Source organism: Ptychodera flava, chromosome 18 (assembly GCF_041260155.1).
Source record: "Ptychodera flava strain L36383 chromosome 18, AS_Pfla_20210202, whole genome shotgun sequence".
Classification (NCBI taxonomy): domain Eukaryota; kingdom Metazoa; phylum Hemichordata; class Enteropneusta; family Ptychoderidae; genus Ptychodera; species Ptychodera flava.
Genome location: NC_091945.1, coordinates 4,665,766 through 4,681,987, shown reverse-complemented (window position 1 = coordinate 4,681,987; position 16,222 = coordinate 4,665,766). Strand labels below are relative to the sequence as shown.

Sequence of the window (16,222 nt, the reverse complement as noted above, 5' to 3'; positions counted from 1 at the left end):
TTAAGACCAGTGAATGGGTAAGTTCAAACCATCATTTCCGGGATATGTATTCAGACCAGTAACTTACTTTCTAAGTCACTCATTACCCGCCATTGATAAGATCAAAATATAGTATCGGAGGCAGATTGGAGTGTGCCACACACCCTTCACTTAAAATCATAAAAAGGTTTTCAATATTGAGTACCTTAATGGTTGCTTACTTGGTTATTTCTCTTAGTAATTGTAAAGAATCAAATCGGCTCAACCATTCGTTCTCTGTAAACTAGCAGACTAAACCTATTTTCGGCCTGGTCACATGTCTCTCGCAAGGCTATTTGTGATTGGTTCATTTCCCAGTAATTATAATTAGACCAATTTGTGAATGTGTTTAACAGGTGCGTATATAGTTTAGCCGATGGAGTTGTTCTGAAGAGCGGTGGATGTGCCTCCTATTTTTCTCTGATCGGCAGTTGCTGGTATATTATCGAGTGTGTATTTTTACATTTTACAAAAACGCTTCTCTTCGCAATCTGAGAATGCCCTTGCAGACGAACGACACGGATTTCAAAACTTGGAGCGTCTGAGCTACGGTTCTGTCCGCGGTTACTGAGGTGAAACACGGGCTTGAAAACTCAGCAGATCCGACGGCAAACAACATACTGCGCCATCATAATGTGGAATTTTCCCTGCGCGGTATTGTCATGGACTAAACTTGGCGCACATTTGACCAACTACAGACAACCTATCAAAGGTGGTGTGATTGTGTGAGTCGGCTTAAAGTCATCCAATTCTCCACAAGGTGAGTAAATATTCATAGTATCAGTTATAATGACTATTGCATAAGCTGGCTCAACACTTTATCATTTGTATTTGTCGACCGTTAATGGTAATTGGGAGACCAGCAGCCGGCTGTTATTATGCAAATTTATTGGCTCTAAAATAGACGCACCTGTCGTACAAGTTTACAGCTACAGTCGGCGAAGAAATTGAAGGAAGAAACTTGCGACGCCGATAGAAATCAGTCTCGTAATTTTGTGCGTCGATAGCTCCTTTATCTAATCAGTTTCCTTGTTACATTATTAACAAATTCATTGCTGAGAGGAAATGCCCGTCAGGGAAAGATACGCCCGAACTCAATTTCTGATACTTCCGTTTAAGTTCACATCTAAGTGCAACGCAACCTTAAACACGTACTATTGATGGGGTACACTTCAAGACAAAAATATTCTTCCAATATTTTCATCTGTAATATTGGTTTTGCTTTAATCTGATGAACGTAATGCAAAACTTAAACAAGAGAACAATCGAAAGTGTAGTAAATCCTAGTAAGAAATTCTAGAGACGATAGTTTGTAGCGTATTAATCGGGATTCTTTAAATGAATGGCCACAGAGAAGATACTATCACTTGAATGTTGTTTTTATTCTATATATTGCAATAGATAATTTATGTGTAAATGGATATTTTGATGAATATGTTACATAATATTAGAGTAATATTTAATAAAATTTATTAACACATGTTGTAAATTGCTTGTTCGACTCTGAGCGAGTCGTGAATAGCCCCCTCTGGAGAGTATATTCATAAAAAGTCTATATGTAAACTTGAAAGTGGTTTCTACTATTGTTGACATCAAAACTTTTCCAGCGCATTTCGAAGTCGTCTCATTCCTCTCAGAGTTGTTATTCCAAGATGGTTAACAACGTAGCTGTAAAAGAACTCTGGAGCCTGAAATAATTGAACAATAAACCAGTGTTAATTATGCATGGAGTTAGATAAATATTCTTAAACTTGTGAAACCAAACCATGCAAATATTTGTCATTTACTTAAGAGTTGCATAGAAAACATGCTTTTAAATCTTCAAATTTCAACTTTTGGAGAGGGCTGTTTGAATGACTACCGACCAATAACCATTAATCCCTTCCCCACTTCGGGAAGAAGTTTCGTGACAGGTCGATTGTGGGCTAGTTTGCCACGGTGCGGATCGGTTCAATTCATGGTGTTTAATATCATTCTTGGGGGTATTATAAATGTGAAAGTGTATGAATAACAAACCTCGTCTCGTAGGTTCGTCAGGAACACAAGGTCCTCCCCTGTTATAGTTTGTTTCGTTTTCCTGGAATCAAAAGTGATCATGTTTTCAGTTCCTGGCTTTAATTTATTAAAAGGGATTAAACATTCTTCATAGAGAATCAACGCTGCTGTGAAAAAAAAAGGTTATGGAATCGTGACATTTTGCATTGCTAAAATATGTGTGGTATAGGGCTTTTCCTTTTGTTCTTGTATGTTTCCTGTTTGTTGCCATGGCGAATGAGTTAATAAAAATCACATCGAGACCACACTGTATATTTCACCCATACTTCACGACCTGAGCAAGTGGCCAAATGTTTTCTTTTCAATAATATACTGACGCTGCCTAAAACAGAAATTTATACTCTATGAGAAAGGGTTCACTCGAGAGAGAAAACATTGTCGTCCAGGGGCCAGCAAATCATCCTATTGGGAACATAATCGGTAAGTTGTCAATGAAGTTACAATGAAATGTTAATAGCAAATTTTGTTTGTAATTAGTCTGGTTCCCTGACCCATTTCCCCGGTAGAGGGCGTGGGGAAATATAGGGTCAGGTACCGGGTAGCCATCTTGAACAGAATTTTGTTCAAGATGGCGGAGGTTAGTCACCTGATAGAACATGCTACAATAAATATGGTTGCTACCATGAAAACGCCGGTCAAAATTCGACTGGATCAGAATTATGTTAGAACACCGGTATCCGAACCAAAAACATTGGCACACGAGACGGGAAACATAAACTGAAGGATTAATCCAGAAGTACGGGGAAATAGAGGTGATTGAAGGCTGGCTGTGATATCGCAGCAGTACTTGTGGCGTGTATCGAACGCGCTAGGGTCATTGAGGTCATCGCCGACTGTGGCGTGACCCCAATGACCAGAGCACGTTCGATACACGCCACAAGTACTGCTGCGATATCACAGCTAATTGAAAGCAAACTTTGTTGGAACTGTGAACGACGATTGATTTCGATGGATAGAATGGTGTCCGAATTTCGTGAAAAATGCCAGGCATCATGTGGACGTTCTAAAAGTATCGAGAGGTGTGCTAAATCACAGTGGCTAAATCATGAAGATACAAAGTCTTTCTTTCTACCTCCACGGCTTTGTGGTACAAACAAGAAGTTGGTGTCAAGTGAGCCTGAAAATGCGAAACCCAGGAAACACGAGAAAAGATTACAAGTGTTACTTTTATCCAATCACAGCTTGTTTTATTTTAACCTAATAGCGCCCATGTTTACATTAGCCGGTACCTGACCCTATATTTCCCCACGCCCTCTACCGGGGAAATGGGTCAGGGAACCAGTTAATAGCAAATTTTATTGAATATCTGTGCGAATAGCTGGAATTTTACTCACATTTCGATACCGTTGTCGTTCATCCAGCTTTTGACATTGACTTCTGTCCATTTGTTCGCTGGGTGACTTGAACTATTTCGTGTGACATGACTCGTAGAGGGCGTTGCTACAGCAGTTTCAACCGTTGAGATGTCCGCGACAGCATGTTTGCGTTTTCGCCCAACCATCCCGCGCTCTCCAAGTTCTCGGACGAGTTGTTTCATGCAAACTTCAAAATTTGCATTCTTCCTGGCAAAATGCACGTAAAATTTTGTTCCGACGATTGCACCGAGCCACCCTGTGGGTTTGTATTTGTCCTCGACCATGAGTGGAACCACGTCTTTCCTGAGTTGAAATGCATATTCGGCTTCTGTAGAATAAATCATGCATTTGCCATGTATCAGAAAGGTAGAAAATAATGGTTTTTACGGTAACAGTAGTTGAGATATTGTGACGCATTCACTCGACGCTCCTTATCCTTGATATTTTGATGGTACGCGGCGTCTATGTAAAGTCCACTTGATGACCAGTCCATATTTGAACATCATGTTTAGCTGTTCAGTTTGAACAAGATCTGTTATACCACTGTCCATATGCAATGATTTTTTTTTCAATCAAGTAAAAGAGAACTTTCCCAGTCGAAGACGGAAGTACGAACTAAAACGTATAGACTTCTCAGTCACCGCACTCAGTGAATTTCAAGTCAAAGGCAATTATGCACATAGGTTATCCTCTGTTGGCTTGATTTTCCTGTCTCTACTTTTGAGTACATGTATTTTGAGATACTTCTTGGGCCTATTGAACCGAATCTCTATGGCCACAGAGAAAAATATGATCAAAACAAAGTAGTTTATTTCTCCCTACTGTACAGCAAAGTGATTTTCTTCGCATTTTGCTTGCTTGATATGCTAACAATAATCGTTATTTTATTAACATCCTAAAACGAATCCGAGCAGACGGGGATATACTAGCAAGCTAGCATACAATTCTAATTGACTAAATCGTTCTGTGTATCTGGACATGCGCAATAAAATGTCCGTTAAAATCACAGAGAAGTATCCCAGTTGTAGACGGAAGTACTAACTAAACTGAGTAGACGTAAACTGAGTAGGCGTCTCGAAAAATACGCGTGCATTCACAGGACACGTACACCAGTCCCAGAATTCACTTGTACTTACCCACCCTACAGTTGGGACTGTCCCTGTACTTCTGCGAGACGCACATCAACACTACAGCTGAATTTTCAACTGCATCTGCCATTGCCTGCAACGTCGATCCGCCCATCTGCTCCAAGTCCATCCACACTCGGTATCCGTTCTTCTCCAAATGACCCTTGACCTTTATCATCAAATTCTGAACATCCCATTGGTAACTTATCATAACGTGCTGACACTCCTCCCCTGCTTCCGACACATCTCCTTGTTTTTCCGAAGTGTCTAAATATAGCAGTAGTAGTAAAAGTGTTAATACTCAATATTGGTTGTGGCATTATAAGCTACACAAAACCTCAAAAGAATATTGTTCCAATATTTTCTTGTCGACTTTTGGGTGTTCTTCTTTCATTGTCATAGTATTACTCATATTCACGTTATGTCAGTTGTACTCAAGAGTGATTCTGTTATAAATATTTAATATTAAACTATTTTTATATAAATTTTATATAAAAATAGTTAAAGAAAATTATAAAATGCTCTCTGAAACTTAACATCAAAACATTCAGAACTGAACAAACACCTTAATCCTTTAATTTTCAAGCTATTTAATATTCGAACATATTTTCATATCTTCCTGTCTTCTGATGAAGAGTAGTACAATTTTCTATCAGTTCATACCTCGCAATTTTTGTTGACCTTCGAGTACCCACAATGCTCCATTCGCCGCTTTCTGTATTTCTTGACTATTGTGCGTCTTCAGTCCTTCAATGATTTCAATGACACCCGATTCTCCTTTGATATTCTCTCTGCAAGTTTCATCGAAAGCCAGATTCCATATAGTTTTGACGGCATACAGCTGTTCTTTCTCGTCTCCATCTTTCATTAGCGTCGCCAACAACGGTACGGTGCCTGCTTCCATTATTTTGGGTTTGTTCTTATCGTTGTTAGCGAGACAAGACAAGGCTTGAGCGATCTCCTTAATGTTGACAAAGCAGAAATCGTTTGACAATTAGTATAGGCAAATCATGAATAATGATGTTTAGTCCTCGATTTTTGAATGTGTTTGTCTATGAGAGTGACACATTCGAGACCCTACGTTTAATTTACTGTGTTCTCACATTTCTCTTTGTATTCGATGATTAAATCATGTCAAGAGGGATACTTAATCTTCTCTTAAGTAAAGGTCTGATGTATTTGTCGCGTTGTCCCGGCCGATTGAACCATAGACCAGAGGGTACATACGATCAAAGTAAAATATATATATGGTTATCAATTATAGTACGTTTCATGATTTTGTATATATGGCGGTCTTAGATCTGATGCTGATAAATGTGTGACCATCGTTGACCATGACTCCTAAAACTTCATCGGCAGCAGCCTCGAATGTGTTTCAAATATTATTTTCGGACTATCTATAAAGAAACTGACTTTCTTATTTACTCCAAAGACCACGTTAAAATGCCAAGTGTTCATTTTGTAAACAAAGCGCACGTGGGTGTGCGATATCCAATGTTACTGTTCCTTGATGACGAAAGTTAAGTCCAGACTAAATTTCGTTTGCTAACGATAACATTGCATGCTGAATGCATTATGTTTGCAATACTTATAGGCAGAAGTAGGAAAGTTTCGCAATTATCTCTTTAATTCCTAGAACATAAAGGAATAGGGACTACCAAGACAAAAACGATACCTCTGCTGCAATTCCAGCCTGTGGGGATGTCTTATCGGGTACACTGAGAGCAATCTTCAAATGATGTATGAGAAATCGAATGATTTTATCATCTGCTGCGATGAGGTCGCTTTGTTCGTCATCTTCGTCCACAAGATAAGCCAGTGTCATGTACGTAATTGATTGAAGTACGATGTCCGATGACTTTGAGTACGGCAAGACAGCCTTGATTGTATCGAGCTCCGTGAAGAACTGGCGACTCACTCCGCCCTTGGCACAGTTATTCACTATTGATATACACGTTATTACAAATAGGGTATTTATCTACGAGACAAAATACATAAAGAAATCAAGTTCAAGATGAAGTTTGTTTTTTAAGGACTCCTAGGTAAATAACAATAAATGAATAACAATTACTACTTCTTCTATAACTAGCTAGCTACATGTCATGCATGTAGATAGATAGATAGATAGATAGATAGATAGATAGATAGATAGATAGATAGATAGATAGATAGATAGATAGATAGATAGATAGATAGATAGAGATAGATAGATAGATAGATAGATAGATAGATAGATAGATAGATAGATAGATAGATAGATAGATAGATAGATATAGACAGATATATTCGTATTGCCGTTTCTGCAAGTGTCAAAAAGCAGAGCAACATTATCTAAAAGGTTTTGTTTTATACAACAATGTCACAAAGCAAAATTAGAAATTTGAATCTACGTTGTTCTTACAATGAAAATGCTAACAACAAAAAATAGTCAATGTTTCTGTGATATGTATTTGGAAATTTGCACCGATTGTCTAAGAAATTTTATTTAGATACATTTTGCTATGACAACGACCACTTACATGTTTGCAATATTGTTAGTGTGGCGTTACGGTTTATTCACAGTGTGACGAAGTCAATATTAATAGCTTACTCGATTGATCTTCGGGTCATGATCATTTGCATATTTATTTTCCTTTGAATGTTGAATGATTCTCTCCAGAAATCCAGTTTGTCGACACTGATCACAAATCATGCTGCTTCTGTCGGATAAGGAAGTAATAATATCGGCACAGGAGACGTACGTCATAAACAATGGTTCACTTCTGTTCAAGGGGCCAGTGTTCAACAACGACTCACAATAGCCATGAATAGTCCAGACAAACTTGTCGAAGGCTAGCTGGTCACAGATCAGTCGCCGTTGTTCTTTGCTCGTGTAAGTCATGGCTGGTTGTCTGATATTGTGGTCCACCACATTGTAGACTTTCTCCAGCGAGTCCGACGAAGCTGGATCAGCAATGCATTTCTCTATGGTATCGATCGCTTCTTGAAACGAAGGCAATAGTTTTTCTATCTCAGGGTGTTCAGACAGCCTCGTTTTGTGATCCACTAGCGCTGCGCTTATTTTGTCATCTTCGCTGACTGTAGCGACGTCGCCGATCGACGCTTCGTCAACGTCTTTCTCGTCATGTGACCTTTCACCTTCCCGTCGCTGCTTCGTTTTTGACGCCCATACAGTCGCTGATTTTTTGGTGCTCGCCGCACTACCCATGTCTGCTTTCACTAGATCCGTAAAGGATTATCGACTACAGCAACGCATTAAAACATAAATAGACTGTGCTGTTATACAATAGCGGCCTAGGCATTTCACAATACAACCTTTATTTACTCTGTGCTTGTGAGTTGGTTTGTAGATACACAGTGTTTTAACAACTACGCTATTGAAGTAACCAAGGTGACACATGTTTCAAACACCGAAATTTAGATAGCAGTTTGTTGGTGTGTATTGCCCAATGATCGCGTTTCCATTTGAGGTAACACATTTCAACATTGTGTTTACCAAAACAGTGATCAGATGTATTGAGATAAACAATCGGGCTACCTTTTTGCTTTCACTTGACATTCACATTCAGGTCAAAGGTCAGCTATCGATTTCGTAGGCCACTTTCACGTGTTCTCTAATGCATACACAACAAGCACACAGAGGGGCTTTCTCAAATCTCAGACAACTGCTTAAGATTCAAACAAATGCCAAAATGCCAAAGCTAATATAACTTCATATTCATACAGTGAATGAATGCTGATGAAATTCATTATCCCCTCAATTTCAAACCCTGACAGAGTCAATTCCACTCACAACACAAACTTTACACACAAGCCCACGGGGTCGTCAAGGTGTTGTCATGACAAACTCATGTTGAGCTTGTGTAGTCCTACTACATTGCCTTTTTGAAAGGTAAACGTTTATTCTTAAGTAACCCACAGAGCCGATTAAGCATCATCTACACGGCAAGTAATGTCACAAGTACATATAATAGACTTTCAATACAGTGAACCTTGTAAAGAAAATTCGACGTTGTTTGCCTAGATCGACGTGTGGGAGCATGGCCAGCTCTATGGTGGAAGAGAAAGACTATCTTTTTGGGAGAGAAACGAAGTCTATCTTTTTGCATACATATCAAAACTATCTTTATTTTTTAAATTTGATGATAATTTTTCGATCTGGTAACGCTGTTTATTGTTTGCGTCTGAAACATGACATTGCAAGGTTCGGGTTGACACCGCTGTATGATGGATACCTTCGTGATGAAGCTGAAAAGCGTCACTACACTTAAACTTGATACTCCTAAAAGTTAAACATTCTTTTATTGCCAATGACTTGACAGCGACTGAATTTGACCCTATGACATTTAACACACTACACCGCGTCCGGTGAAAATCTACACAGCTGTGGGTGCACTATTTAGGTGCGTTTCTATAAATCTGGACAGAAACAAATGAATACAAATTTAATTTTGAATATACTGAAAAACTTAAGAGAGAAACAGTACTGTACTTTGTCTTAAATAGCGACTACAAAATATATAATTGCGGCTTACCGGGTCACACCGAAGCCTAACCAGGTGTTTAAACTGTTCAATGTTGAAACATAAAAGATATCATTTGAATAGTACGGAAAGAAATGATAATGATAGATTTTGATAACATTTTTTATCAAAGATATGTGTATAAAGATTGAAGTATAATGTGATACAGTACAACATAAAACTCGCGGAGGAAACGTGGTGATGTATCGACTGTACGATTTACGTATACACTTAAACTGACTGATCTTCTTTATTACTTGCATGTAGGCATCTTGTAGCAAAGTGGTCATTCAACTGACTTATGGGTGCAGTATAGATACCGACTCCATATGAAAGCATCGGCATATCTGAATGAATTACCTTATAACATGGCAGATAGGCTTTTACAAATATTGGATTATGAAAATAACTACATGTATTGTTCAAAGTGTTCTATCTGTGACTGCACTACTCTATAGTCCACCTTGTTCGAAATACTTGCCTATCAAATATTATAAAAAAGAGACACAACATAATAAGAAGCAAGAAAACTCTATAGTACATGGTGATTGTCAAACAAGATGGCAAGATCCAAAGAGCTCTGCAGCATCCCCATACCGTTATGGTCAACTACAGCTAGTAAATAGACTTCTCTGAGAGCAGAACTTAAACCAGGGTTCTTGGTCCATGAATATCCAATGCACAATTCACATGGTTGTAAGCTCGATGAGTGGTTTCAATGCTTTTGTGTTGCACTTGATCTGCCCAATAGTGACATATATTATATGGTATCATTTATAAACATGTCGAAGACACATTATACTCTACATATTTGGAACACTCCGTCATGCTGTAGTCAGATTCAGATTGAAAGTCTGGAGTAGGGATCCGTGACAACTCGAAATGCATGTGGTTTCAGTATGACAAATACTCTACTGTGCTATAGTTGAATATCGTGTATTTATGAATACCTCCTAAGAGTCAATAAAATGTTTGCATTTACACATCAAAATCGTCAAGTTCAGCGGGCGTTTTCACCCACATACCAAGGCCAGCGTTAGGGAAAGCTTGCACGAATGCCGCTCTTGCCTTCTGGTATTCGCTTGACTTTGTCTTGGCATCTCCGTAGCCAAGAGCTTTCAACACATCACGCTTCTTCATGATTATAGAAGTTAGCGTGCCACCCAATTCTTTGAACTGTTTGTAAAAACTCTGCTTAGAAAGTCTTGAGCAGTTGTTGTCCAGTTCTGTGCGTCCTGTCGTTGTGGTGACAACTTCAACACTGTCATCTGATACGTTCCAGTTGACGCTGTAGTCCGGAGCTTTACCCGGTAGTCTCTCTTCTTGTATAGTAGTCCGACATAGGGTAGGTTCGTGCTGCCTGTACGCTGCTGGCAGCTGATTGTCGAGTTTGACACGCGAGAAGAGTGCTCGTGACGTATGCTCTTGGTTGTAGTTGGAGCCGATAATTATTGTTGAAAAATACACCGGCTCGATGAAGTAACTCAGGAGGGCGCCCTGCACACCGAGCACGTTCCATCGGGCAAGCTTATCGCTGCAAGACATGATGAGCAGTCTCTCTCCTTGAATCACGCCGTCCCAGGTTTGTGTAGTAGAGCTTGTAGGGTCTACTGGGATTGTACCCTCCCCTGCTTCGATCTTCGTTCGTAATTGACCACGTGACTTTTTCGTCGGATGTGAGTCTGCAGCTCCGTCATTTGACTCATCATTCGGCGAAAATATTCTTGCATCGCCACAAGGAGAAGTACTTATGTAGAGATGAAATTTAACGTCGTCTTTTAGCTGATATCCACGTCCGTTTTTTCTCGGAGTAAATATTGAGTTTCCGCCCTCTCCGCTTGCGTATATTTGCAACTGGGAGTAGATGTAGCGAACCAATGAACGCTTTGCAATTATTTCTGCGTGACAGTCGACCAGCGCTGAGCCTCTATTCGATAAGTTTTTACCATTTATGCACTTTGTACCGGTTGCTATGGCGATGATTTGAGGACTATCATCTCCGACTGTCATAGCGACTCCCGACAAAACCCGACGCTTTGAATACGCTGATGTAAAGTTCTCAGTGATCTGGCTGAACTTTTTATAGACCATTGTTTTGATTTGGTCGGCTAGCTTCTGTTGAGGACTTGCATCAGGTCTTCCTTCTTCTGGGAGAGATAGAGTCAGCTTCAAGAAATCTAAAGCTCTTCTTGAAGCGTCAATTTTCGCCAGGCGCTTATTAGTGCCGCGTCCTTCATAAACTTGACCTTCAACTGTCACGTGATAGATGTAGCATCTCTCTCCACCCTCTAGAACGTTTTCGGCGACCAATTCGTACAATACTTTGCCTGGCTTCAAAGTGTTCAGAACGAACGTAGGATCTGTGTCATCTTGACTGACTTCGTCGATGTGCGACATTACCGACGCATGCGCACTTTCATCTTTTTCTCCTGGTTGACCTCCAGTCTGACCCTGGTTACTGTCGTCTTCGGGGCAGCTGCCCGTTTGAATGAATTTCAAAGCTTTTTCCGCGACTCGGTGCTTGGCTTGCTTCTTGGAGCTTCCAGTTCCCTCAAACCGTTTTCCATCGACTTCGACTGAAAAGGTGAATTGCATTGCGTGGCTGGGGCCGCTCTCCGATTCTAAAACAAACCTCAAGTCTGGTCTGATTTCGTTGAGGATTGACAACGAATTACGGCTGCAGCTGACTTGACGCTCCAGAATAGGTCTTGAATCTGAAAGAAAGGGATTATTGACTGAATCCTTCGTTTGTTTTATGAAGATTCCACATACTACCAAGGTAATGTAAGGAAGAGTGCACGGAACTTTGAAATGCATGTGGCAACTTTAAGGCAGAGTTATATTCATTGACACATTTAAGGAACTGTGGACCGTCGGAAACACAATGTTTTCACCATTACCGTTCGAGAAATTTAATATTTTCTTCTCAGCTTGAAAATTACTTTGTATAAAGCCTGTTTCCTTACCAACTTACACTTTACACTTTTTGGTGTACTTTACTTACAAAATGTTTTGACAAAATGGACACTAGGAAGTTCCGCATTAATTATGGAGTAGAATAAGAATCTCTTTGTAATCTATTTAGAAGCAAAACAAAATTGCAAAATACATAAAAAAGTTACATCTAATGGGACATTAAAGTTAAGACGCCCGCAGTCGACCAGAAAAAGAAAAAAACAGTTCCAGAATGTTTTAGTCACAACGTGCGACATTTCTTGTAGTTTGCAAATAATTGAGAAAGGAATGGTTATGTTGATGAATTACCGGGAATCACACTCAACGACTTAATGTTTAGCGTTGAATATCATGATGAATTGCAGCGTTAAATAATAACCAACCTGCTGGTTTCGTCATCTGTTCGATGTCAGCCTTGAAAGTATTTAACTTTCTGAGAAGTTCATCCCGTTCTTTCCTTGCATCCTGATGTAGACTTTGACCTTGGAGGGCGCTCACCAGGAAATGTTCTACTTCTGCAAAACGACCAAACATCCGTGCATTGAATGATATCTGTCATGATCCACTGCACCGTTAGTCCAGAAAGGAGCGCCCACTACCGACGCCAACAGATCAACTAGTCCAGTTGTAAATATATAGTTTAAGATGTATTGTATATCATGCACCAATACAAATAACTAACGGACGTGACTCTTACGGCAAGCTGCGAGAATTAGTAAATTTTGATTTTTTTATATTTCAAAGGAAGATTTTTTTATTTAATAAGAATACTGTGTCAAGAGTGAGATTGAATTCCTAAGTTCGGTCGCTGGAGAGTTTAAATACATAGTCAGCTACGGTACATCTCCCTGGCACTCTATGCAAATGACATTACTCACCTTTGAGAAAGGTATTCACACGATCAATTGGAACTTGATTCATGACTTTTTTGTGGTGGCTTATCTGTTAAAGTAAAACAGATTATAAATTAAGATGGACATAAGATTTGATGATTTCTGGGTCTCATGTTCAGGGTCAGTATGCCCGTTTGTTGGATTTACCGAAAGGAGGGACTTTCCCATTGTCTTACTTCTGAAGATTTGACAGTGCAAGAAGTGTAATGACAACTTCACTTGTTGAAAAATCTACTCCGCTCTTAATCAGAGCTCACCCAGAAGTTTACTTAACATGTTTCCATGGTTTCAACGTTGAGTACGGCTCTCAATCGGAGCACCGAGTCCTGTGGCAGGTATACCTTATAGCCACTTTTGTATGATTCAGTCAGTTGACCGCATTGTGCATCATGATGGCCATGGGTGAGTGTTGATCTCTGTTAAGACAAAGACATTGCGAACAGATTCCCACACGTCATTTACTTCATTAAGTTCACTAGTTGCCGCTGACCAACATTTCCACAAGAGAAAAAGTAACTGTAATCCTATCATCTCTACATGTATAAAACTTCAAGTGTGTATGACCGTAAATCAAGTACTGACCCCTGTCACCACGCTTACCAGTTGTGACCCCGTTAATGTCGTGTTGTTTCATTTTGGCGCCAAAATGAAGCAATGCATGTTACTACACATCTACGATGACAAGCGGTAAATCAAAAGTTGGCCTCTTTTTCATGCGTCTAATCGTAAGGGTACAGACAAATACAGCGAACAAGCTTTTCTTCAAAGATTTGGTAAATTTGTACATATTTGCAGTTGTTGTTCTGTGCTTTCCATTGTATTTGTATAAGTTCAACATAAAGGGGCAAACATTTACAGTCTCCCAGTCTTCAATAATAAGAAGTTTCAGGACATGAAAACATGTCATGGTTACCACAGATATAAGTTTAACGATACCACACATGACTCGTGAAGCCTTCACAACCAACATGGTGTCGTTAGGGAGCCGTCATTCATTTACGGTCGAAGGAATGGGGTGGTTAGGGAATATTTATTCATTTATCTATCTATTTACCTAGTATTTATTTATCTGTCTATCTACTTACCTACCTATCTATTTCGTTATGCATTGCACTTGTCGATGAAAACAAACAAGGGGCTTGTGCGAAAAATGTCAAGGTTAACAAGTGTTTAAGTATCACGAAATGCTTCACTGTTAAATTTTCAAAAGTCTTCACACTAGGGAGGGGATAACTCATCCTGACCTCAGAGTTCCCAGTGTATTCACAACTTGACAGTTGGGTGTCATCAAACATACACAATTGATAACGCAGGGACTACAAGAACTGTATCTGGTTTCAAATCCTTCCTGTATTCTCTTGACTTGTTATTCATACTTGCCGTTGTTGAATCTTACTGATAGCTAGAAGATACTTGCAGATTCTGAATTTGTGTAGACTCGATTGTTATAAACATAAAAACTATCAAATGTATAATATCAATGTAAAGCTTTAAAGGGTGACTGGGTTGGTGGAGGTCAGATGTAAATTTGTGTTCTAGACATCACAAACTAAAACTATTTAAAAACTACATTTCAAAAAGTTTCAGTATCGGAGGTGGGACCTACATCCTGGCCTGCAACAGCATGGCTTTAAAGCTTCTTGATCATAAATATTTTCATATTTATATACTCTTTGTTTACTTCAAAGTTGCAACAGTGTTCTGTATTGTTGACTCAAATTAAACGGTTAACGTTCTTGACATCATACAATATATACATATATATATATATCCAGATTTTGATGATGGTAATTTTAGAGTGGTGACAAACTTTTGCATAAGCTTAGCATAAGACCAGACTGATTTGAACCAAATGTCACATCGGGAAAGGGGTGGTGCCATGCAAAAAGCTCAAGCCAGCAAGGAGGTGTAAATCACTTCGCACGCGAGGCATGTGACAACTCGGAATTTCTGATTTCTCGATGCAATTCCTGCGACCCCCGGCCGTAAACAACGACCGCTCCCTTTATCAGCTCCCAGTTTTCCATCAGGTCTCGTAATAGCACCCTTTGAAACTGGCAACGGGGATTTTACTAGCGAAATAAAAATCCTTTCACAAGGAGGAAAAATTTCATTCCGACAGTCGGACTGGTGTTTCTTCTTTCACTTTCGTCGACCAAAGGTCAATGACCTCAACCAATTTACGTCACATGGGTTCTTCAAGCTGCTAGGATACAGGTCGACGCGGAAGACTGAACGCTGAGAGTATGACTTATAAGCTTTATACAGCTAAGTCGTCATAGTTGCAAATTTCTGCCTTCCCTGTGTACATAATACTGGTAAATTTAAAACTCAGTTGCTGTAGTGTGTGTAGAATAGACTAGACAGGTTTCGCTTGCATTATACAAACAGTATAGGGTCAAAGTGCACACGCCCACTGATGGTACCTGAGTGCAGTGCGTGATTGAGCTGCCGTTAAAATTTGAAACTAAATGACTCGCCTGTTTTATAAAAGTGCGTGCTGTCAATGGCTTACCAAGTAGTATCGTTTTCCGTACGTTTGATTGTCGATTCGTATATTCTATCCAGGAGCTTTTAGAATGACGCTGTCAGCGTCATCGAGACTTCCTCCTCCTGACGATATGTATGAGTCGATGTCTTGTCACCTGTCAGAGTCTGGCTTCGCAGTCTAGCCGCTAGTCGTGACGGAACTAAGTCGCTGTACAGCCCCAACGATCTGCCAGCCACTGGGGATACGATGCTGACCCGTGACCCAGCCGTTCATATTGTGCCAAAGTTCAAACATCACACGCCCTCTATCGTTGTACGCACTCACTTGCAAATCAGGGTCTACCTTCAGCCCTCAGTCACACAATTTTCTGGTGGCACCTGTTTTGTAGAATAACGATGTCATTTTGCTGGCGGTAATTTTTGTACGGAAATACGGTTTCTACAATAACATCCCAAGCTATAGGAAATAAGGGAATGCCCATGCAGTTAATTGAATTATTACTCTTATAAAATCGGTGCCTGCCTCCTTGTCAAACCAATGTGGCCAATATTATTGATTCTTTTCTAAATCAATGATAAACAATGATAACCCATTCCAACGGTACAACGATATAGTTGAAGTGGCGACCTTGCGATTCAAATTCAGCGAAAATCATCAGTACTAATGCTGAAAATCGCAACAGGAGATTTTTAAAGATTACCAGTGAAAACGACAAAATCTTATTTTTATTACTAGTAGAACGGAATTTCTGGGAGTTTAACATAACGATTAGCGGAACATCGTGTATAGAGGCTGACATTTTGAA

General features: G+C 39.6%; 2 protein-coding genes across 2 annotated transcripts; both read right to left on the bottom strand.

Annotated features, from left to right (window-relative positions):
- Positions 1 to 1,383: 1,383 nt before the first annotated feature.
- LOC139116703 (uncharacterized) lies at positions 1,384 to 7,800 on the bottom strand. The gene is made up of 7 exons (XM_070679297.1): positions 7,146 to 7,800; positions 6,231 to 6,533; positions 5,219 to 5,516; positions 4,565 to 4,822; positions 3,408 to 3,756; positions 2,035 to 2,095; positions 1,384 to 1,706 (listed from the first exon to the last, which is right to left on the bottom strand). Exons 1-7 carry the CDS (start codon positions 7,761 to 7,763, stop codon positions 1,611 to 1,613), a joined length of 1,983 nt encoding a protein of 660 aa, XP_070535398.1. The 5' UTR covers positions 7,764 to 7,800; the 3' UTR covers positions 1,384 to 1,610.
- Positions 7,801 to 8,432: 632 nt separating this feature from the next.
- On the bottom strand, positions 8,433 to 15,695 carry LOC139116702 (double-stranded RNA-specific editase 1-like). The gene is made up of 4 exons (XM_070679296.1): positions 15,442 to 15,695; positions 12,912 to 12,975; positions 12,417 to 12,548; positions 8,433 to 11,792 (listed from the first exon to the last, which is right to left on the bottom strand). Exons 2-4 carry the CDS (start codon positions 12,952 to 12,954, stop codon positions 10,057 to 10,059), a joined length of 1,911 nt encoding a protein of 636 aa, XP_070535397.1. The 5' UTR covers positions 12,955 to 12,975; positions 15,442 to 15,695; the 3' UTR covers positions 8,433 to 10,056.
- Positions 15,696 to 16,222: the final 527 nt, after the last annotated feature.